The sequence below is a fragment of the Aedes aegypti genome, chromosome 1 (genome assembly GCF_002204515.2).
Source record: "Aedes aegypti strain LVP_AGWG chromosome 1, AaegL5.0 Primary Assembly, whole genome shotgun sequence".
In the NCBI taxonomy this organism is placed as follows: Eukaryota; Metazoa; Arthropoda; class Insecta; order Diptera; family Culicidae; genus Aedes; species Aedes aegypti.
This window is the reverse complement of record NC_035107.1, coordinates 265,248,900-265,274,228: the sequence shown is the minus strand read 5'-3', so window position 1 is coordinate 265,274,228 and position 25,329 is coordinate 265,248,900. Positions and strand designations below refer to the sequence as shown.

At 37.6% G+C, this 25,329-nt stretch overlaps 1 protein-coding gene across 8 annotated transcripts in view; it reads left to right on the top strand.

Annotated features, from left to right (window-relative positions):
* LOC23687451 (cGMP-specific 3',5'-cyclic phosphodiesterase) overlaps positions 1 to 25,329 on the top strand; it is a 311,454-nt gene that overhangs the window by 171,825 nt on the left and 114,300 nt on the right. For 7 of the 8 annotated variants that reach the window (XM_021837702.1, XM_021837701.1, XM_021837705.1 and 4 more), the window contains 4 exons: positions 6,543 to 6,795; positions 15,411 to 15,656; positions 15,712 to 15,977; positions 16,147 to 16,188. In XM_021837702.1, the coding sequence (XP_021693394.1) occupies positions 6,543 to 6,795; positions 15,411 to 15,656; positions 15,712 to 15,977; positions 16,147 to 16,188 (807 nt within the window). The remainder of the gene's footprint in view (positions 1 to 6,542; positions 6,796 to 15,410; positions 15,657 to 15,711; positions 15,978 to 16,146; positions 16,189 to 25,329) is intronic. The other variant, XM_021837706.1, reaches the window with a different exon arrangement.

The window sequence follows — 25,329 nt, the reverse complement described above, 5'->3', positions numbered from 1 at the left end:
GAATTCCGGTTGGTTGTGATCAAGGTGTGTGCATTTTACTCTGTAGCCAGAGTAAAGTGTAATCACTTTGCGAAAGCGGCTAGGATGCCATCTTTAACTTGCTGGCCGTTTTGTTTACAAACATTACAGCCTTGCCTGGATGATGCTGAAACTGAAACTAACTGTGCTGCCATCAGTGCGGACGAAATTGTCAAAAAAAGAAAGAAAGGAGTAGAGCACACAAGGAGCAGGGGCGACCATATTAGAATAGTCCTTGCCAACACTGTTTCTCCAACCAATCAGGAGTCAATCTCTCGACTACCTGTCTCAGATGTTTGTACACAAAACGGCCAGCCCTTTCTCACCTACCCGGTCTGGATTTCTCCACAAAGTGAGCGTAATGGGACACCTTAGAGAATTGGACTCGCCTTGGTTGGACATCACAACCTGTTAGTCCACAACAAAAATTATTTAAGAATGTTGCGTGGGCAGGCTTCCAAAATCTTGTCAGAAAACCAAATATTTTGTCGGTAAGCTTAAAGCTAAAATATCATTTATTATTATTGATTCAAGTGAAGCAAGAACAACTTACAATTTTTGATGATCCTTTCGGACTTGGGGATCGTATCACGAATTGTCGGAAGCTACGGGTAATTTCTACGCTATTGCGAATCGAGTTCAAAATTAGCCAAATACTGCATTTAATTCAGCTACTTACAAGAAAATAAATTGTATCCTAATGAAACTTTTGCCCCACCTTGCCTTGAATATACAGGTATCTTCCGTTTTTATCACGTTCTGATTTTGACGCGCTCCGATTTTGTCACGTTCCGATTTCGTCAACATTTTTTTCCGTTTTTATCAACACTCAAAAATTGTTTTTTTTATTTTTATAATGTTTATAATATAAACTAAATACTTATTTTGAAGCAATTTAAATGCTTTTCAATAGTCTCAGAGTTTCGACATGATGTTAATGTTGAGCATAGACTTGTGCGCCGCCGCCGAACCATTTTACGTCACGCCGACGCCGAATGAGCTATCGGCGGCGCGCCATACGCTGATCAGCACAACGCCGCCGATTTCGTATTTTTACGCCGATAGATAATTTGGCTCGTGAAATGTAATACTTTTATAACAAAAAAAAAAACATTATCTACAAAATAATGCTTATGCCATTCCTATAGGGATTCTTACAATAACACTGCGGAACACGTTTTTGTCTCAGGCACCAAAATACCGCTATACACTCAATTAAGGGTTGCTGAATCCATGGCCGTTTCCAAAAATATCATAGCACGTCTAGTTTTTGAGATATTGTCTGTTGAAAATGCCAAAATTGACTATTTCAGCCAACTTGCATGCAAGTTTGCCAGCTTGAAAGGCAATTTATTTGCTTAATTTGTCACAGACTTCAAACTTTATGTTCATAACAATACTTATCAACAAAGTTTACAATACTTTCGATGGTGAAAAGTTATTTTTTGGTGATTTAAAAAAGTATTGTATTTTCCCATATAAGAGAAAAGAAGAATTATGTATGAAGACAGTAACCATGTTGAAAAAATTGGTTCAATCCAAATTTAATCGGACAATTTCAACCAATTTTCATCTAAAATGAAATGAGAGTCCTATTTTGCATGCTTGGTGGATAAGATCACAAAAAAGTTTGATAGATTATACCTTAAATTTTATGTAAACATTAATAAATCCAGTGTTTTATGCAAATTTGGAAACCTGTAGCTAAAAATTGTGACGTGCTGGAACATTTCTGAGAATGGCATCAGATTCAGCAACCCTAAATCTACTAGAGACACATAATTTGATCCTTGAGACACGCAAACATGTCATTTTTGTTACGCTGTGTAATTCATCAAGGAATTAATCCAAGAATTCCTCTATGCATTTATCTAGGGACTTCAATAATTTCTCTATCAACTCCATCTTGATACATTCCTAAGATTTTTCTGGGATTTATCCTGGAATACCTACACGGATTTCTCCTTGACACTACCAAGGAATCTTTATAGGAATTCCATAACATATTTCTCGATGAATTGTAGCAAGTGTATGCCTCGGAATTATTACCAAAGAAGTTTCTTCAAAGTTTTCTCTCATATGTTAGTATAAGGATCCCCTCCAGGGAATTTTTCATGAATAATTTCACACAAACCTCCTATAACGATTTTAATGAAAAAAATAATTATTTGGCCACTTTTTAAACTTTTTATGGCTTTTACGTAAATGAAGTTTTAAATATTCTTAAAAAATGTGTGCGAACACTACTAGCAACATAGTTGCTCCATCCACAACGTTTCTTCAAGATACATAATTAAATCATGGCGAAAACTATACGCACGGTAAATGGTGACATAGAACGGTACGAGGCGACCTTAACATGACATTTTCAAACATAATTCAAACGTGTTTTTTTGTTATATATCATTAGTTTGAGATTTTTCCCTGAATTATTATATAATTGCACGCTGCGTAGTGGTATTCCAGTACGCTTAAAATTATTTGGAAAAGTTGTGTAATTTTTTGAAGTTCATTTTTTCTTAAATGCACGATGAATGGTAGCTTGACGGTATTTCAATTGGAAAAACTTTCGCAATCTAACCTTACTTTTGATTTCCAATAGGAGTTTCGCCCACTGCAGATATTGCTCTTAAAGCTTCTTCAGAATTGATTCCAGCATTCCTTCAGCAAATTCTCCTTCTCCAGCATTCTTTCAGCAATCTTCTCCTTTCACATGCATAAGAAAGTTATCGCATGTAAATTTGTTCAAAAATAATCATGATGCACTAGCTCATGAATTACTAAGCATTAATTTTCAACAAAAACAGTAAAACTTCTTCTATGTCTTTCTCTAGAGTATTGTCCATGTATTCATCAAATTTTTTCAACAGGAAATTTATTAAGAATCTTGTTTGTGTTTTTTTAGAACTAAACCAGAGCTGCATTTAAGAGCCACTTTAAGAACTCCTCAAACAATCTTTTAGGGATACTTCAATATACTTCTTTAGGTTATACTCCAGGAGTAGACACGAATGCGAAAATGGCAATTTTGCCAAAAAAAATCCCAGTTAACAACTGTGGAAGCGCTTGTAGAGAACTAAGCTAAGAAGTAGGCTCTGTCCCAGTAGGAACGTAACGCCGAAAAAAAAAACACAATCTGCAAACATTTCGATGTCCAATTTTCTCCACGCTGATGTACGCCGCCGCCGAGACTCATCAACGGAGTGACGCCGATCACGCCACCGCCGCCGGTACAAAAATGCTCTCACGCCGCCGCTGATTTAAAATATTTCGGCGCACAGGTCTAGTTGAGCACCTACGATACATGGTAGGTGTCAAGTCATATACGATTCAATAAGTGTTGACCCCTTCCTATCCACTAATCATTTGGAGTTATCAAACTTAGCATAGTCTGTTAGATATGATTGGCCCATTCTGCAACAATCGAGAGTTGCTCTGGCCACGTCCTAACAACAACTGGAACTTGTGATTAGTTGAAAATGTACTCAAGAGAGTTGCAGAGACCTCCCAACAACATGGCATCAAAGAATTTGCTATGTAAATTTGATAGATATGTGAGCTGTCCATTAATTAAGTAAGACAATTTTGACGGTTTTTCGACCTCCCTACCCCTATGGTATGATTTTTTGTATGAAAATGAAATATAATTTGTATGGCACGTAAGCTATCTCAAACAAAACAGCCCCCCCCCCCCCCATAACCCCTTACGTGATAAATGAATGATCCCATATAGGGGAACTTACGTATTCTCGGCAGGCTAAGCCGATGCCGCAATTCTTTTGTAATTTTCTCGGACTTCAGCAGACAAATTCCGTGTTTGTCTGTTTACATTTATGGGTTGCTCAATCCTCTATCGATTCACACCGACAGACTTCTCAAAATGCTTTTGGAAACGTTTTTACAACGCTGCGAACATCTCTTGTCAGTGTGACTATTGTCGGCAGCCTCATTCTCTTCGGCAACTTTCCCATAACAACTGCTGGTGAATCTCTTCGGCAGCTCCAAATCAGTCGAATTTTGAGGCGTGATCATTTGAATTGATGACATCTCTGGCAATATTGTTTGTTCGGTTTCGGAAATCTCGTCAGCGGAAAGCGGGCAGAACAAAGAATCATCTGAATGTTTTCATTAATGTGTTTCGATAGAAAAATACTTTGTATCTGGCGTCTGAAATTTGGTTGCCAATAATAGTCGAATGGTGCCGAAGCCGTAAGTCTCCCTATGTTCAGTTCTTTTATATAAGGGATGCTCTTGGGAATGAACTTAAGAATGTTTGGGCAATGGTTAGAGACATGACCGAGTTTATTTTATTTTTGATAGGGCTGTCGACCCAGCCATATTTTGGACATTATCTTGTATCTCTCAAACTCGATAGCATTTCACAAATTATGGCAAATAGCCATTGATTAAATCTTGTTTCAAGGGGTAGGGGAAGAGGTCCAGCAAAACTAAGTAATCTATTGAAAATTTTGGAATCTTTGTTAGAAGTTTGTTTTTGATGAACATCTATATAAATAAGAAAGGAATGATGTTTGTATTCCAAGAAATGGCTTAAAACGGGCTAAAAGACTTACATGATTATTTCACTGTTGCATTGGTCAAGTGTTTCGACGTGCTTGAGTGAAGGCAATTTGGAAAATTCTCTGGAATAACTGGAAAAACAATCGAAAACTAATCTGTCGTTCTGTATGGGAGATTGCATGCCATTTACAGCAGCCTACTTGATAGCACAACGAAGTTTGACGAGACCGCTAGCATTTAATATTATTTTTACTTAACAAAAACTAGAGCTTTAGGTTAGTTTATTGCCAGTCTATTCATGATCTAACGTGAAGCTAAAAGTCGATGGTGGCGCTGTTCTAGATTGGCGATTAGTGCATCCTTGCCGAAGTTCCACATTTAATCGCCAATCGAATGTGGCCAAAAACTGAGAAGAAGGCTCTTAGTTGGGATGTAATGCCATAAAAAAGAAGAAAAAGCAGAATGATGAGGATGAACAGTAGCAAAAAAGTTGTTTCTTGTTTAACCTTTCTTAAAAAAGCAATGATCAACTTGACCCAACCTACAAATATAACGTACCTTATGATGCAAAGGACACTTATGTGATTATTGTTTTTATATTCTTTATTACATAAATTAAAAATTGAACCAAGAAGTTCAAACTAATAATAATTTATTTCAAAATCAAATTGATTGATAGATAGGAGTCTGCAATAAACTTCCATTACAAACCGATAAGAATGAGTAATCCAAATGCTCCTTACAGCTCCTAAACATCAGTACTGTGCATTTATATGATGAAAATGTGTATTATCCTGACAAAACTACAATTTTCTTTTCAAATTTGTAAAATATTTTGTCTAAGAACATTATTCCATTTTTGTCAACTGAAAATTTCCGATCGTGTTGATAACAACGGAACATACCTGTATCACTATATCTCGAATTTTCACCAATGCGTCGTCATGATCTCCCACTGTCCACCGATGACAACCACTTGCTACCAGGAAAACCTTCGGAGTTCTAGCTTCCGTTTCGGACGAATCGAGGTGTGAACAGAATAAACCCACAGCATCAGCATGTCCCGGGTGACATACCAACATTAAATGCAATCATATCGTACCTTCAGCAAGCATTGCATGCTGCATACCTTTAAGTAGACCTGACGACCGGAGGGGATGCAAACAGGAAGCCAAGTATTAGACAGCAACCGTTTATCATCCCCATCGGAACGTTGTCGGTCGGGTGGTATCTACCTTGGTAACCGGGGCAACTCTGCAGTGTGCATCCCATCAGCACCAGTGGCATCATCTCGTTTGTATGTTTGATAAACGACCGGCTACTGCTGCAAGATGAACGATAGGAACGGATTCCATTTGCTTGGTTAGCCCCAATTCTAGGTATCTACAGCTGGGTCGGTGGAGAAGCCACTTCTGTCGATAGCCCGCAACTAATATGTTGCCATGGGATTGTAAACACGTGCGCATTTTTCATGCTTCGGAGCCTCTGCAGATATTAATCAAATACATGGCGTGCCACAACTTCATATACACGAATGTTTTCACGGGAAATAGATGGAAGTGAATGAGGAACTAATTTTAACACTATATGCAGAATGCTGAGTAATTTGTTGTATAGGAAAACTCAAATTAGGATACATTCTCAATAAATTAAAACAAAGTTTTTTTTTTCATTATACAACAATATTATAGAACCCACAGTGTGGACATGGGGGCCTCCCTTAGCCTCTTAGCCGAATGGTTAGAGTCCGCGCAAAGCAAAGCCATGCTGAAGGTGTATGGGTTCGATTCCCGGTCGGTCCAGGATCTTTTCGTAATGGAAATTACGGAAACGCTAGGAAAAAGAAGAAGAACAAAAACGCTTTTTGCGTTTTTTGGGGTTGCTACTAAAATGTAGATACGAATAAATGTTTCATTTTACTTTTAAATTAAGATTGTGAGCGCTACATGGTTCATCGTCGATCACTTACAGTATTTTTTCCCCTTTCTCCTTTCATATTCCAGAAATGCCGATCACCAACATCTCGCGGTTCCTTCTCGAACCGCAGCCACCTGGCGGACCTGGACGAGGGTGACCTCTTCATGGAACTTATCCGGGACGTGGCCAACGAACTGGACATCGACGTGCTCTGCCACAAAATTCTAGTCAACGTCAGCCTGCTGACGCATGCCGATCGTGGCTCTCTGTTTCTAGTCAAAGGACCTCCCAGTGGAAAGTACCTGGTCGCCAAACTGTTCGACGTCACACAAAATACGCGTAAGTATTTGTGGGCTGTTTTCGTATAGGGGTAAGACCTTGACCTGACGGGAAATGGTTTGTTGATTTTTTTTATGTTCCACTCTCCGTTGCGCCATTCGAATCCTGACAAATGGGTTTTATTTTCATGGTTGAACCACCCACATGACACGGTCAGCACTGGAGCAGCTGGCGCCTGAAACTGGGCTGGGCTTCCTTCTGGACTGTAGTGTTATCATGCCTTATGGAAGCGAGCATAGAGCACGAGCCGAAAAGGGGCAATTAATCATCAATTAGGACAAAGTGTCATTTTCGTTTAGCCTGCATGTACAGTGAGAGGCAAAATAAAGTGCCCACCTTACCAGTTTTCGAATTTCTCTCATTGATTTGGTTCAAATTAAAGTTAACACACCTAAATCTTTTGTGATATTTTATTTTTGATGTTCTTTTAAAGTTGCACTTACGAAATTTTGATTAAAAAAAGAATTTTACTTAAAGAAAAAGAAAATCAATTTGTATTGAAAAAAAAGTAGTGACAAAAATAAGTGCCCACTTCCTTCTTGGCCCCAGAAAAGATGATTTAAGAAAAATAAAAAGCAATTTAATAGTTAATGTGTCCTCCTTTGGCCTTAAGGACTTGCTGGAGGCTCTTCGGCATGCTTTTCACCAGGTTTTGTAGGTGTTGTGGATCTAGTTCTTCCCAGGCGCGCTCCAAGGCTTCAAAATAATTATTTTTGTTGGTAACACCAGTTTTTTCAACCCTAGCATCGAGAATCGCCCACAAATTCTCGATGGGGTTGAGGTCTGGGCTTTGTGGAGGCCATTCCAGCGGTTTAATCCGACAAGACCGGAAGAAAGACTTGGTCTTCTTTCCAGTATGCTTCGGGTCGTTGTTCTAGAGAAATATGAATTTCTCTTCAAGGCCCGTCTGGATCAGCGAAACCTCCAGATTTTCCAGCAAGATGTTAATGTAGGAATCTGCCGTCATTATTCCGTCGATTTTCACGACGCTTCCTACTCCACTCCATGAAAAACACCCCCAGACCATCACATTTCATCACATCACACTTCCATGCGTCACCGTTCCTTGGATGTGGCGCTCCTGAAGCTCGAGCTGTCTAACCGAGAGCGGCGGGCTCGTGTGTGATGCAGAGCACCACATCCAAGAAACGGTGAAGCATGGAGGAGGAAATGTGATGGTCTGGGGGTGTTTTTCATGGAGTGGAGTAGAAAACCTCGTGAAAATCGACGGAATAATGATGGCAGATTCCTACATTAACATCTTGCTGGAAAATCTGGAGGTTTCGCTGATCCAGACGGGCCTTGAAGAGAAATTCATATTTCTCTAGAACAACGACCCGAAGCATACTGGAAAGAAGACCAAGTCTTTTTTCCGGTCTTGTCGGATTAAACCGCTGGAATGGCCTCCACAAAGCCCAGACCTCAACCCCATCGAGAATTTGTGGGCGATTCTCGATGCCAGGGTTGAAAAAACTGGTGTTACCAACAAAAATAATTATTTTGAAGCCTTGGAGCGCGCCTGGGAAGAACTAGATCCACAACACCTACAAAACCTGGTGAAAAGCATGCCGAAGAGCCTCCAGCAAGTCCTTAAGGCCAAAGGAGGACACATTAACTATTAAATTGCTTTTTATTTTTCTTAAATCATCTTTTCTGGGGCCAAGAAGGAAGTGGGCACTTATTTTTGTCACTACTTTTTTTTCAATACAAATTGATTTTCTTTTTCTTTAAGTAAAATTCTTTTTTTTTATCAAAATTTCGTAAGTGCAACTTTAAAAGAACATCAAAAATAAAATATCACAAAAGATTTAGGTGTGTTAACTTTAATTTGAACCAAATCAATGAGAGAAATTCGAAAACTGGTAAGGTGGGCACTTTATTTTGCCTCTCACTGTAATGAGTGGGAGTCCTTTCTGGAGTGTTATGCGGTGCTTGTCCCTGCTCGGTATTCACGACAAAGAGAAACATCAATATTTAATGGTTCGGTTTTGCTACGGTTTTCATTATTTAAGAGCTTTTGGAGTTTTTCCTGTCTCCAGAATAACTAGAAAGTACTCTTTAGTCGACAACAATTTCATGACCATAAATGCTTCATGGATACTTTTCGTCTAAAACAGAACATAAAATAAAGAAATGCTTGGGCAAAGTTTAGTATACGTAGATACCTTTATCTAGGTGTTTTGCGTCAGCTATTACAATTATTTTATTGACAACATACTACAATCCATTTTGCTTAGCAGTGCAGACGCGACCAACCAGTCTTCATATTTCTTTATAGATCTTTGACCAACGATGGCGATCGCTAACGGTTCAAAACGAATCTATATCGATCGCTATCGAAAATCACTGACTGGTTGACCGGGGACTAATAACATGGGAAATGAATTCTCCTGCTTATAAGATGCCCAAGTTTGGGGTTCTGTATCTCAGCTTCTGGTAGTCCAATTTGGCTGAAATTGTAATGACAAATAGCCTGTAATTTTTTCTGTAATGAATTCATTGCAGGTATTTTCTAGAGAGCTTCAGAGGGTTGTTCAAAGACAAATGTAAGTTACCAAGAGATTAAAACGTTGCATGCTCAGACCAATCGTGTTCGGTCCGCGTTGTACTTTTCTTTCCAGTGGCCTTTGCTGTACGTAGGAGGCATCTCCATTCGACTCGATCCACACCCAGAAACACGGGAAGTCACAAGATGACTAAATTTTAGTAATTTATGACTATTTTCTATCTGCCTCTCTTTTATCCTGCAGGGAATTTTATTCCTATTTGTCAATTTACCTGGGTTGAAGCATCGCTAAGCTTCAACCCAGTCGAAATGACAGTTAGTGTGAAAATTCACAACAGAATGAAAGAGAGGCAGATAGAAAATAGTCATTAATGCATAAACTTTAGCAATTCTGTGACTATTTTTATTTCTGAGTGCATGGCTACCCGTTGCCAGCCAGTCGTTTTGCGAAGGGTCTGCAGATCGTCCTCAACTTGATCGCCCCATTTTGCTCGCTGCGCGTCCGCCGTAGATGATTCGCAACATTTTTCGTTCGAAAACAACACGTAGGGTCCATGTTTCGTGCCCATAGTAAAGTTTCGGTTTAGCCAGCGTCTTGTAGATGACCTTCGTGCGATGCACAGAGGAGCACCTAGAACAAATTCGTGGCCATAATTTCGATTTTGAAAAAAATGAGATTTTTGACCCCGCTATATTTTTTAAACATAGCTAATAGTATGCCGCATGTTGTGGCTATATTGAAAAGACATCTAATAACTTTGAAAAAATGTTAAAGGAGTTCAAAAAATCAGGTTTTTGATGGTTTTTTATATTATATAATCCGAATTATTGTTTCCATGTGAACATGTTTTCCAAAATATACATATATTTTTTTACTTAACTTTTTGTGTATGAATATAAGAAGCGCTTCTGCATAAAATTTTCCAAAAAATATTTTTTATTTGTTTATTTTCAAGACAATTTTGCACATCAAAGTTTTAGTCATTTTTCGTAAATGTTTGTCAATTTCGTACCGTACATGATTCTTGAATTTTAAATAACTTTCTTAGAAATAAACATTCTTCACGCAAGAAAAAATCTTCACAACACTCGATCCAACAATAGTAAACAACGTTCGTTTACGCCATTGTTTGAAAAAAAAAATCGACTGTACATATTATACGCAGAAAAGTCCATTTCATCGAGTTTTATGGTCCCAAATTTCAGAAATGACGGGTATCTAAAGGATAAAAGTTGTGTGTGAAAATTGAATGAATTGACCAATAAATCACATGATTTTATATTCATGAGAATAGGAGTCCAGCTGTAAAATTTTAACCTAATTATGCTGTATAACTTTCACATAAGTATGAAGGAATTCTTATGAAAATTCGTCTACTTTTTCATAAAAATTTCATTTTGTTGATGCAATTCACATTTACAAAATATCGAGAGTCAAAATAATTCGTTCGTGATATCTTGAAATCAGATATTTTGTACAAATGAGGCATACATATTTTTTTTAATTGTCCAGAAACGGTTCAAAATTAATCCTAATTAAGTTATAACAGTTTTTTAGTCAATATTAAAGTATGAGCAGATAATTTAGGGGAAACAATAATTTTGGCCATGATTTAGCCAAAATACTCTTGTGTGCGATGGCGAACTTTGCTCGATCGAAAAGTTCTGCGGAGTCTAAAGTAGGTACGATTTCCAGCAACGATGCGTCTCTAGTTGCTCTACTGGCGTCGTTGTCGGCGATCACTAGTGAGCCCAAGTACACGAATTCGTCGACAACCATCAATTCATAGGCGGTAGGTCATTTGGCATAAAGTCGTTTGGCATAAAGCCGTTTGGCATAATAGTCGTTTGGCATAATAGTCGTTTGGCATAATGAGCCTGAAACCAAGAATTTCTTAAGATCACATTCGTTTTTACGATTCTATTGAACCTTTCTGATGGCATCAGGCTTGTTTTGGAGTCAATTGAGACAAAATGACACTTTATTCAACAATCATATGCTCTTGAATAAACTAAAGTATATTAGGAAAATTATTGCCAATAGTATTTTATTATTTATCCAGATATTACCCTACTTTCAAACATAAATGCTTAAAGATTAATTATTTAATTAAAGATTTTGATATATTTAGCACAAATTTACCCTTCTTTCAAACATTCTATGTTTTTTTAAACATAATGTAACCATAATTATAGATACAAAGGATGTTGATTAAAACTTTAAATAAATTTCACCATCTTTTATACATAAGCTGTTCTTTGGAGCTATATTGTAGATATTTTTTGTTTTCAACTGACAGAAGGGCGGCGATCGATACTTTTGATCTGCTCAAGTTATTGACGAAAAGAGAAATCGATTACTACAGTTACTTCGATGGGTTGTGCTACTTTTCCCAGAACGCCAGTTCCCTGAATATCCCGTTTCCCCGATTAGTTGTCCCACGTCCACGAAAATTTGTTGGCACCCATAAATTCTATTTAAATTGCACCACTTTTCGGATAAACTGGTCATTCGGGGAACTGGCATTCGGGGAACCGATGATTATGCAAGCAATTTTTTATGTCTTTTCGTCGTATTATGCCGCGATTATTTTTGGCGTCCATTCTTCTATTGCTTTAATAATAAATTTTGCCTTCTTTTAAAAATAGGCTGTTCTTTATATTTATACTGTTTTAAATTTGTATAATTTAGTAAAGCTAAATGTTATCCATTTTTATAATTTGCTGCATTATCAATTCTTTTAAGACGTGCTGTATGAAAGGTAATTACTTTAGAACCTGCCAATATTCAACATACTTTTTCTTCTTGCAGAAACATGGTATCTTTCTCCTTCTTTCGATAATAGACGGTGTTTTTAACATACACTTCCAAAATTAAAAATTTATATTGAATCGTTTAAAAGTTTTGCAACACATTTTTTTAATGTGTTGTTCATTTGAGTTATGCTGTGGGAACATTTTTTTTGCGTTAGAGCCTCAAACATTTTAAACGAAAAATTATCTGATCTCGTAACTCTCGTAAATAGGCTATTTTTGCATTATCCTGTAATAATAGGTCTTTGGATTAGAGCTTTAAATATTTTGCAAATAAATGTTCCCTTCTTTTATCAAGTAATTTTTATCAAGTGTATCGTCCAAACTGGGACAGAGCTTGATTTGCAGCGAAATTTTCTATAAGCGAAATATTGCGAACTTTCTTTGCCAATTTAATATTTTCAATTATGTATATCACAACAAGATCAAAGATACTCAATGTCCTGAGATGAAGAAAGAAAATATCATTCTGAAAAGATCTTCCACCAGACCCGTGACAAGTTTTATTTATTTGCTCGGTTTTTGACGTTCATAGCTTGGAAAATCTCTAAACGAACACCATGCTTATTTAAAACCTACCATTTTTTTTTTTTGCTAAGGGCTCGGTGGTGTTGATCTCAGTAAAAGCTTCAAAAATACCGATATTCATTCTAAGTCAATCATTATGCCAAACGACCATTATACCCAACGACTTTATGCCAAACGGCTTTATGCCAAACGACCTAATGCCAAACGGGGTACAATCCATTTCATGAACTCGAGTTGAGGGGCATGCCGTGTCTTCTCTTGAGCCCCTCGCTTTCATGTACATTGATGTTAAGTCCGATTCGTCCAGCTTCAGCCCTAAGTGGGATGTATGTACCTCCTTGTCGAACTGCGACGTTTTCCACCTCCGCTCCTTTGATGGAATCGCACGCGCTGCATGCCGTCCGCTACCAATATTGTACCGAAGCGCAAGGTGGTCACTGCGCGATTACTCCTCGCTCACTCGTTAGTTCAAACTTCCTGACAGCCCAGGGCTACAGAAAGTTAAGTCAATAATTGACTCTCGACCATCCCGACGGTATGTGCTGGTGGTACCTTCGTTGAAAACATCTACGTTTAGCCTTGCTAATGGAGGTCTTAGGTAGACTGCTCCCTCTTGAGTTGGTGAAACGACTGCCCCATTCTATGGCCCACGCGTTGAAATCGCCGGCTATGACGACTGATTTGCGGTCTGCAAACTCTTCAGTCAGCTTGTCGAGCATCTCGTTAAACTGGTACATAGACCATATAGCTTTGAACCTTCGACCATGCACTGACCTGAGCCTGTTGCTGCTGCTCTCGAGGCTGCTGCTACTTGCAGATCTGTGGTTATTTGTAGAGATTCACCAGAGCCCACTGATGAACCCCCGCCACATCCTAGGTAGACCATGCTTGAGCCCCTGGTCAGATGGACCAGACGCTCGGCCACCACCCGAAGTAAGTACTAAAGGTGGTATACCATACGGCTGTATGTACGAGTTTCGCTTGGAAAGGGTAAAAATCCCCACCTAGCACCCCCTCACTCTAGCTGACGTCAGAAGGACAAGTTGCATTACCAGCTTAGAACGCAACCCTTAGCTGGCGGTCTTTGTCATCGTTAGACCCGTCGAAGCGTGAGGTAGAGGCTTGTGAGGACCAGAGCTATGTTGGTCGCTCCTTCCTCTCCATTTTGCAACCCAAACTGAAACTCAGCTCTTAAATATAAAGTTTCAACAGAAGAGGGATGGGATGTACCTAAAAGTTCTTAAATTTTAGAATTCTTCCAAAACAGATTAGGGAATTATGACTATACCTAGTTTAAATATATAATGTGTGCTTACGATGGTTTTCTTCAAGTTGAGTCTAGTGCACGACACTGAAGACGGCCTTACAGTTGAGGTCGAAATACGCGTATCTGTCAAAGGATACAAACTCTAGTGGAATTATATGTTATAGTACTAAATTCGGTTTTTCATCTACCTATGAAAGGTCGTAGAGTTCTCTGCATCTTTCTTCAGTAGGTGTTTAATTAATTATTCCTTCTCATTCCTCCGCTTGGTCAGGACAGCTCTCGACTGTTGGAGAATGCGTTAGTCTTTTCTGAGAGTCATAAAACTTTGACTTTGGTAACGGACGGGAAGGAAGCAACCCTCATATAAGGGTCTAGGACTGTACCACCTACAAATGTGTGCGAGTTGCTTAATGCTAATGCTAATTAGTGATTTTATTCCACTTTCTTCAAGATGTTTGGAAATTACGGCAATCTCTTTTATTTGTGACTTGGAAGGAATCTTTTATTTCCTTTTTATGATATTTTGGATTCCGGAATGACATTCAGATATAATTATCACAATTGGCGGCACTTTTCGTTTCCCCCTTGAATCGAAGAGCCTGGGCTAGAGGCTGCTTCGATTTAATGCTCGCAAAATTTGTCAGACGCACCACATTTCGATGCAATTTACAACATTTTTTTTGGCACGTTTAGCAGCAGTTTTAAAACCCCCTTTTTTGAAAGAAGCTAAGAATCCCGAGATTCATCCTTCCTTTTGTTTTTAGTAGACACCTGGGAGGGAGAAATAATTTCCAATAAAAACGAAAATGAAATGCATAGAAAACTTTGGCCATTTTTTCATGTTTGTCGAAGGAACATGACAAAAGAAAACTAGCGATTTTCATCAAGTCTGCTTTGATTATCGTTGGCAAGCTGGAGTTTTCTCGCAGTTCGAAATAATTTTGTGTCATATTTCGTGTGTAATATCGGTGTCTCCCTCCCAGGTAGACACTATAATTAAAGAATTGATCTTATAATATTTTGTTATCAATCGTACTCTCATATAATTAATTTTTTGCAATTTCTCATCGTAATAGGCTGTTTTTCATCACGACAATCTGTCATGAAACGACCTACTTTTCTGCACTGAAGTATGCAGTTTGGGAATAGTCATTACGCAACTGAAACCAGTGCTGTAATGATTCATTACGCAATGCTTTCTCATTACGCAACTGTTTTGAGTTGCGTAATGAATCATGACACAACTATTTTTCAGAAAACATGTAAAATAATGGTGAATGCATTCCGATATAATTTCTGATACCCTCAAGTAGTCTTCTACGAAATTGCAAAAAAATGTTGTACGTAACTCGTTGCAGAACTCGATTTTTACAGCACTCGTCGTAATTATCCTACTCTGCAAGCCTCGTAGGATAAATTTACGACTCGTGCTGTAAAACTCATCATCCTGCAACTTGTTCCGTAAACTACTATATTCAAACCCCTTCTTTTCTTTTCTAGCGTTGGATGAAGCGGTTCGACGAGCCAAACAAGACGAACTGATACTCCCGTTTGGTGTCGGCATTGCCGGCACCGTTGCTCAAACCAACGAGACCATCAACATCAAGGAAGCCTACAAGGACCCGCGGTTTAACAGTGAAATCGACCAAAAGACCGGCTACAAAACACACATTATTCTGTCGATGCCGATCTGTAACTACGAGGGTCATGTGATTGGCGTAGCGCAGATCATCAACAAGACTAACGGTAAGTTCTACATAGATTAAGATTAAGCAATCGTACTATCTAATCTTTCCTACAGGATCCCCGGAGTTTACCGAGCGGGACGTGGAAATCTTCCGCCGCTATCTGACGTTCTGTGGCATCGGAATCCAAAATGCTCAACTGTTTGAAATGTCCGTCCAGGAGTACCGTCGGAATCAGATCCTGCTGAACCTGGCGCGAAACATCTTCGCCGAGCAGAACAACCTGGAGTGCTTGGTAACGAAAATTATGACTGAGGCTCGCGAACTGCTCAAATGTGAACGCTGCGCCGTATTCCTGCTGGATCTGGACTGCTGTGAAGCGGTAAGTTTCATCACCGTTTTGCTTGTGACCATTGCAGGCTTCCCAACTGATCGAATATTCATCTCTATTCTATAATTCCCCACCCTCGCCGTGTGTTCTAACCCACCCCAACACACACCACCTGTTTGAACTATGCAACTCCAACTCCTTCAAACAACCTCCTCCGTAGAGTGCATGTTTAGATCTGGAAAAGAATCAATATAGGTTCAAGGTAATTCCCGTGTTTGGTAACTCAATCGAAACGGCACGCACCCCCCGGGAGCACTTTCGTGTAAAGCCATCACCGACTACCGAGCACCTCAATCAAGCAGAGTTTAGCTTGTGCACAAATTAGCACCATTTCCATGGGCGTAGCCAGAAAGAGGGGTCATTGCCCCTCCCTCCTGGCAGACAAAAAGAAAAAACTAAGTCAATTGGTGTTTGGAATGCTAATTCAGTGGTCGACATTAGTTTAGCCAATTTCTATTTTTTATTAAATGTCAAAAAAATCATGGTAGTTTCAATTTATTTTTAAATTTTTGGTTATACTACAGTCGACTCTCCACATCTCGATATCGGAGGGACCATTTAGATAGGGAGAGATCGAGAAATGATGTTTGATGAATACTAGATTGAAAATCACTCGACTCTCAATTTGAACTTAATTCAGTTTTTTTTTAAAGAGGGAGAGGAGAATACCTCGTTTGCATAAACTTTGATTTCAAGATCATCCATTTTCAGGTGTCCGAATAATGTTTGAGGCCCCCTATTGAGATTTACAAACATTCGTTAATGATTGCTCCAGGGATAATTCCACAAATCCATTTCTAGAAGTTCTTGTTAAAGAAAAATTTCCAAGATTTTTTCCAGGAATTCATCTTTGAATTCCTCTATGAAATCTGCACAAAAAATTCAAAGAATTTCTCTCAAGACACATACAATAACACTGCGCAAAATTTTTTGTCTATAGCACCAAAATTTCACTATTTACTAAGTTCAGTGTTGTACAAACCATTGTCGTTTTCAATAATTAAGTGTCAGCAAAGTGCATAACACTTTCAACGCTTTAACGTAACTTTTTGATAATTAAGAGAAATATTCTATAATAATGTTTGTATATAACCATGCACACTCCCAAAAAATCATGTGATTTACGTCTTTTGGACGTGGTCACAGTTTGTTAAAATGGTTCTCGCTAAGAGATTTGAGACCATATTTAAGTTCTATTATAACTAGGCTGTCAAATATAAGTGACGAACTATTCAAAACTACACCAAATAGTGACTGTAGAACAGGTTGTGCGTAAACGCTTCGTAATTGCTAAAGTTGGGTCAATTTTTAATATGCTCATATTAAGCCTCAAATGCTCTCGATTCAAATGAAAATAGCTCTAACATGAAGTGTCATACTAATATTCTTTACTTTTGTATTCGTTTTGCTTAACTGAATAAGGGCCGATTTCTTCACCCACGCTTACGCCTTAAATCTAGTTTAAACATATAGGTAAACGTGGTTTACGGCTTAAGCGAAGGTGAGGAAATCGGCCCTAACAGATTATTATCTTATTTTGTTTTGTATGTGGTGGGTCCCGCACTGTCAAAGTTACCCCGTTTTACGGTACATATTTTATTTAATACTTCTCCAAGAACACGTTTTTGAATTGTTCAATGAAATGCATCACGTATTATTCAGTCATAACGTTAGGTAATTTTGACGTGAAAAACAAGAAAAATTTCAACGCATTAAACTACGAGACACATTTTGAAAATTCATAAAAAAAATTCATTTTATTTTCATTTCGAAATGGGATTTCAACCTTTATGTGCATAGTCAAAATTTATAATATTTATTAACACTTAGGCGGTACCCACAAATTACTTAACGCTCTAGGGGGAGGGGGGAAGTAGGCTCAAGCGTTACGGCTCATACAAAAAAAATCCATACAAAATTGGTGAATTAGGAACATCGAGTTAGAGAGATGTTGACTTACAGAGGGATCAAAGTGTGCTCGATTATAGGGACCACGCATTTCCTAGAGTTAGAGTAAATATCGAGTATCAAACTATCTAGTAAGAGAAAGTTAACTGTATGTCCTATATGAATGTTTAAATCCTATTCTTCATGCATTGGTGAGTTATTAAAAAAAATAACAAACCATATTTTAAATGTTGTTGAAACATTGATAAAACCAGTGCTGTAACATTTCTGAGAGCAGCATCATATTTAACAACCTAATATTTACTAGATACACATAATTTAATCCTTGAGTCACGCACAAAATTTATTTTGTTACGATGTGTAATTTATTTATTAAATTCTGCCATAACTCGCTTCAAAACACTAGGAAATACTTTCAGGAATTCTGCAAAGAATCAACTAGAAAGTTAATAAAGGTTCCTTCATATATTCATCTAAAATGACACCTTCGATAACTGATAGTTATCAATACAGTTTGTACAGAGTTAGCTCTGAGAACCATCAAATGTCTGAAAAGTGCTGAAAAAACATGCTACTTAAAAGAATATTGTGAGTCTCCATTCTTCGCGAGTAACTCAAAGCAAGCACACATAACATAAGTGGAAATTCAGTTAAAAAAGTCAGGTTTTGGAAAACTTTACGATCATTGACACGCGAGCCATAACTTCATCCCATTTATCCGTCTGGAGTCATACAACACGCATAACATTTATCATTCGTAGAAGATAACGAACCATGAACGAAAACAAAATAGACACATACCACCCACTGTTTGGCGCCGATCACTGTGAGTCATCACTTGTAACATTCGCTGACCCACTCTCATTCTGATCAAGAAGCAGAGGCGAATATTTTTTGTTTTCTGTGCTATGTTTGCAACCAAAGGGGTGTTCAATGTTCCAATCGATTATAATTAGGTTGTTACAGACTGGATTACCAGAAAATATGAAAGTTATTATCAATTTTATGCAAAACATTAATCACCCGAATAGCTCGATACTGTTGCAGTCAGTCTGTGAGAGTTGCTGCTCTTGAACGCTCTCGTACGATGTACCAAACGAGAGAGTGAATGTTTACATTCATAGGGCTCTCTGAAAGCGTTGTGCCACGAACTGTTATGGTTCGCGAACTGTTACACTCTCCGAATATGGTTCGATCTGCTTATTCTGATCAAAATCCAAACACTGCATAAAGTGGCACCCAATTTAAAATTTGCGAAATGTCAAATGAGCTTTTGGCCAATACATTAATCGACATTGCATTGAAACGAATAAAAGACAACATATACCCGACTTAAGAATTAGATACACGCCACTCATATCCAAACACTTGAGTCAATCTATAAGGTATCATAGATGTTTTTTTCTACAATAAAGTATTTTTTTGGTGAATGGAAGGATTTTGGAAAACAAAATCTTTTTCACATAATGCAATAGGAACCAGATTGATAGAAAACAATATTTTAGAAAAGATCACATTCTGTGGTTATGAAACATGTCTGAAACTGGTCTACTGCTCGAATCATATGGTGTTTGTTCACCATTAGCAATGTAAGGTCGCTGTCTTCTAAACTAGATATACCGCTTGCCAGCAGCTTGAAGTGGGTACAAGTTTTCAACTCGCTTCACTTCGTAGTTCCACACATATTATGTGGCAAGGTGCAGGTCACATCCTGTTTTTGTGCAAGGCAAAGCAAAGCACAATCTCTACTCTTTCAATCTCTTCGTGGCAGCACAAAAATTCACGTTTGGACAATTTCAGCCAAGTATGCATTGAAATCGAACAAGCTTATTAACTGCTCTGGAAAAAAAAACCTATCATGGATCTTAAAATATTTGGTGAAGTAAGAAGCATGAAGTGGTAATAATGTATGTTTAAAAATTAAGAAATAAAAAGATTTGATAGTAACATATACGTAACATTCAGGTGTCTGTTTGTCGGAGATAGAAATTTCTCACATGAACTTTTTAAAAATATCTACAAAGATTATTTGAATTCCTTCGGAAAATATTCCAAAAATTTAACCAGAAATACTTACATAAAGTGTGAACTTTTCATTTCCTCCAGGAATCAGGGTACGAGCACGGGTTTTGGCCAGTTTAAGAGCAGAGGTATTTAAAAAGAATTGAGAGGTTTTTAGTTTTTTTTTTCTACAGAAAAATATCTCACTATATCTCAGAAACAAAATTGGGAAAAATATTCGGAATAATTCCATTAAGCACATCCAAAGAATTTTCTCAGGAATGGAAGAATTATGGATAGAAATCATGGACAATTTAAAGCAGTGTCTTAGATAACTGACCAACAGAAATATCTCAAGAAGTAATCTGAGGAAATCTCAAGATAAATGTTAGATTGACATGAGTCTTGGAGAAAACCTTGAAATGATTCCTGTGAAAAATGCCTTTCCGAGTGTAATTCCTGAAGGAATACAAGAGGAAATATTTGAAATTTAAGAAATTAGATGTATCATGAAATTATACCTTATGTTAAAAAAAAACATTTGGTAGAATATATTGAGCAGTTTCTCGAATAACTCCTTGGAGAATGCAAGGTAAGATTGAAGGAGATTAATTGAAAAACATATCCAGTAGAAATCCCTGTAGGAATCTCGAGACATATTCCTAAGGAAAGTTCTGTCACTTTCCTTATATTAATACTGCAAAAACCTCTATGTAGAGTGCCTGAAAAAATTTAGGAGCTATTCCTAGAAGAAATGCTGGTTGAATCTTTTCGAGGGAATTCTTGGAGGAACTGTAAAAAAATCCTTTTTTTTTAATTTCTTCATTAGTATCATTCCAAACATTACATTCATTTCTTGTATCTAGGTGTTCTGTGTTATTTGACAACACTATCATCCTAATTTTGTAAAACAAATTTAAGATTTTATTAACATTTTGTTAACAACATATTACATTTCATTTGCCGTAGCAGTTCAGATTTTTTACAGGTGAGTTGATTTCACCTGCTTAAAAGAGAAAAAAAAACACCTAACTTAACACCTAAACATATAACGCATTTCTCTTGGTAATAGAAGATTGCAACGATTTTTGCCTGAAATTAATAATTATTTTATTTGACATTTGTTCCAATGTATCAACATTGGATATTCTGTGTAACTCATTGGTACTACACCAGGGAGGAAGCTTCAAAATCATTTTTAAAATTTTATTTTAAATTCTCTACAGAGCTTTCTCCCTGGTATTACAACAGCTAGTCCATATTGGTACAGCATACAACATGGCTGGCCTGAAAATTTGTTTGAATATCAAAAGCTTGTTCTTAAGACAAAGTTTTGATTTTCTATTAATAAGGGGATAGAGACATTTTACATATTTATTACATTTGGCTTGAATGCCCTCAATGTGATTTTTGAAAGTTAAATTCTTATCTAGCATGAGCCCTAGATACTTAACTTCATCTGACCAATTTATTGGAACCCCTCTCAGCGTGACAACATGTCTACTTGAAGGTTTCAAATAAAGAGCTTTTGGTTTATGTGGGAATATTATTAGTTGAGTTTTGAAAGCATTAGGAAAAATCTTCCATTTTTGCAAGTATGAAGAAAAAATAACCAAACTTTTTTGCAATCGACTACAAATGACACGCAGGCTTCGTCCTTTGGCGGAGAGGCCTGTGTCATCCACAAACAAAGATTTTTGACATCCCTGAGGTAACTCAGTTAAGTCAGATGTGAAAATATTGTATAATATTGGTCCCAAAATGCTGCCTTGAGGAACACCAGCTCTTACAAGAAGTCTTTCAGATCTGGAGTTCTGATAATCAACCTGAAGTGCACGATTTGACAGATAACTTTGAATTATTCTAACAATGTATGTTGGAAAATTAAAGTTTTTTTAATTTTATGATCAAACCTTCATGCCAAACACTGTCGAATGCTCTTTCTATGTCTAGAAGAGCAAGACCAGTAGAGTAGCCTTCAGATTAGTTGGAATGGATCAAATTTGTTACACGTAAAAGTTGATGAGTGGTCGAATGTCGATGGCGGAATCCGAACTGTTCATTGACAAATTCAATTTTTGAATTTTCGTTGATGTGGGCCATCATTCTGTTCAAAATAACCTTTTCAAAAAGTTTACTGATGGAGGAAAGCAAACTGATTGGACGCTAGCTAGCAGCTTCTGCCGGATTTTTGTCTGGTTTTAAAATTGGAACAACCTTAGCATTTTCCATTTGTCAGGAAAATATGCTTACTGAAAACATTTGTTGAATATATCAACTAAAAATGATAAGCTACTTTCTGGAAGTTTATTGATGAGGATGTAGAAAATTCCATCATCGCCAGGAGCTTTCATATTTTTGATTTTTTAATAATAGTTCTCACTTCTTCCAAATCAGTCTCCCAGGCATTTTCGAAAACGTTCTCTTGATTGAGAATTTTTTCGAAGTCCTGAGTAACTTGATTTTCAATTGGACTAGTAAGTCCTAAATTAAAATTGTGCGCACTTTCAAACTGCATAGCAAGTTTTTGAGCTTTTTCGCGATTAGTTAGTAATATTTTTTTCCTCTTTCAATGCCGGTATTGGCTTCTGAGGTTTTTTTTTTAAATTTTAGATAATTTCCAAAAGGGCTTAGAGCCAGGGTCCAATTGAGATATCTTATTCTCAAAATTTTTGTTTCTTAATTGTGCAAAACGTTTCTTGATTTCTTTCTGCAAATCCTGCCATATAACTTTCATAGCAGGATCGCGAGTGCGTTGAAATTGCCTTCTCCTCACGTTTTTATGACGGATCAAGAGTTTTAGATCATCGTCTATAATCACGGATTCAAATTTTACTTCACATTTTGGAATTGCAATGCTCCTGGCTTCAACAATGGAATTTGTTAAAGTTTCAAGAGCATTGTCAATATCAAGTTTAGTTTCTAAAGAAATGTTAACATCAAGATTAGAGTCAACATACGTTTTATATATACTCCAGTCGGCTCGTGAATAATTGAAAGTGGAGCTGATAGGATTGAGAATCGCTTCATGGGATATTTGAAATGTAACAGGGACATGATCAGAATCAAAATCAGCATGAGTAACTTATTGGCTACAAAGATGACTAAAGTCGGTTAAGACCAAATCAATCGTAGATCAATAAGATCAATCGAGATGATGACCAAATCATGATCGTAATAGTAGAAAATAGTACTGAAAAGTACTGTTTTAGTAGCACTGAAAAGTACCGTTTTTAATTTTAGCACTGAAAAGTACTGTTTTATTGCTTTAGGTAGTTTTTAAGAAAACTTTCAAGAGCAGAGAGAATTCGTATACGCACAGCACGAAGATACAATGCGCACTGTAAAAAAAAATATACCTTGTCAATTACCATGCTGAAACCCCCTTATACAAAACCTGTCTTCGCCCATGACCTCCTCCTAGGGGGGACACTTCCACGAAGAAGAGGCAAAAGTTGACTTGGTAATTGGCTGGGAAATAGGCCAGTCAAATATGCACCAGCACGGCATTGACCAAATCACGTTCAGTTAGTTCGGTGCTTTTGGCGTTTGGCTTTTTGCGTGTCCATCAACATTAGTCGGACCATTTGGCATGGAGTGAGCTTTTCCAATGCGCTGTCGGGCTAGAATACCACCCCAACGTTGTTGTTTGACGGGAAAACAAATCAAAAAGTTTTTCGTGCATTGTGGGAGATTAGTTGGTGGAGAGAGGGAGGGCATTTTTGATGATTTGATACATTTGTGGGGGGTATTTGCGTTCGTAGGTACCTCGTCAAAAAGTTTTCCAATTAACGGGTTTTGCTACAAAATTGTGTTGTCTTTGGCTTGATTTGAATGATGGGCTTTGCAATAATTTGCCTATTGATTATACCCGGAGGAAAATCAACCTCTTAGAGTGGTAAAAGTAATATTGTTTCTCACTTTCTCTATTAGTGTCATTCCAAACATTACATACATTTCTTATATCTAGGTGTTCTGTGTTAGATAACCTATGATCCTATATTGGGAAGGCTAAATTGAGGTTTAATTAACATATTGTTAACAACATATTACATTTTACTTGCCGTAGCAGTTCAGATTTTTTTACAGATGAGTTGATTTCACCTCCTTATAAGAGAAAAAACGCCTTTCAAATAACTTAATCTAACTCAAACTTAGTATATAACGCAATAATCGTGGCAATAGAATTGTGCAACGATTTTTGTCTAAAATTGTTAATAATTTTATTCGTCATTTTTTCCTATGTTTCAACATGAGATATTCTATGTACTAAGCCAGGGAGGAAGCTTCAGAATTATTTTCTAAATTTTATTTTGAAACCTCTGCAGAGCCTCCTTCCTGGTATTACAACAGCTAGTCCATATTGGTACAACATACAACATGGCACCAAAATGCTGCCTTGAGAAACACCAGCTCTTACAGGAAGTCTTTCAGAATTGGAGTTCTGATAATTGACCTGAAGTTTACGATTTTACAGACAACTTTGGATTATTCTAACAATGTATGTTGGAGTGCATTCGAGAGTTGATTCTCCTAAATGGTGATGCATTGAACAGCTTTGCAAACCACACATTTTCAATTCACAAAAAATCTCCCATGGTGATGTGCTTAAACAAATATTTTCCTTTCATCCGTTGGCCATTTACGACAGATTCAATTATCACCGTATGCTGTGCGTTGTATGCGCACCAGAATTAGCATCGAACAATATTTGATCAATAAATAATTGCAAATTTACGGCCGGTAACCGCCGATGAATGCGGACACGTGGACCGGGAACCAATATGATTTATTCTTCCCATCAACCGGAATCTGATAGCACGCTACAAAAGAGCAGGTGAAATTTTCCGCACAAATGAATCGAATCGTGATATTTTAAGTGAGAAAATGTTATTTCAATATTGATGTCCCTCCCACTTCCACGAACTGTGAAGCTGTGAGGGCAACCCATATGAGTTGCTACCGTTGAGTGGCTTTACTTTTCCACTTAATCCTTCTTTTGCTTATCTTGACATTACGCACTCACTGGGACAGAGCCTGCTTTTCAGCTGTTAGCTCTTCCACAGTTATTATCTGAGAGCTTTCTTTGCAAAAGTTGCCATTTTTGATTTCCCATATTCCCTACAACAGGCACAAAGATGCATTATGCCCGGAGAAACCAAGGAAGTTTCCATTATGAAAACATCCTGGGCCAACCGGGAGTCGAACCCGGACATCTTTCCTTGTAGCCGCGGACTTAACCATTCTGTCACGGAAGACCCCTTCCACTTAATCCACTCTCTGTTAAATATTGATTAAATTCGTCAATCACAATAGGGTGTTTAACAGTCCCGCATATGATGGCAATCTCTATAAACCGGGAGAAAATTGGTGCCCCAGTCCGGAAGTGCAAGGCATGTTACAGCCAATGGGTGTCACTCCTTTTGTTCCCTCA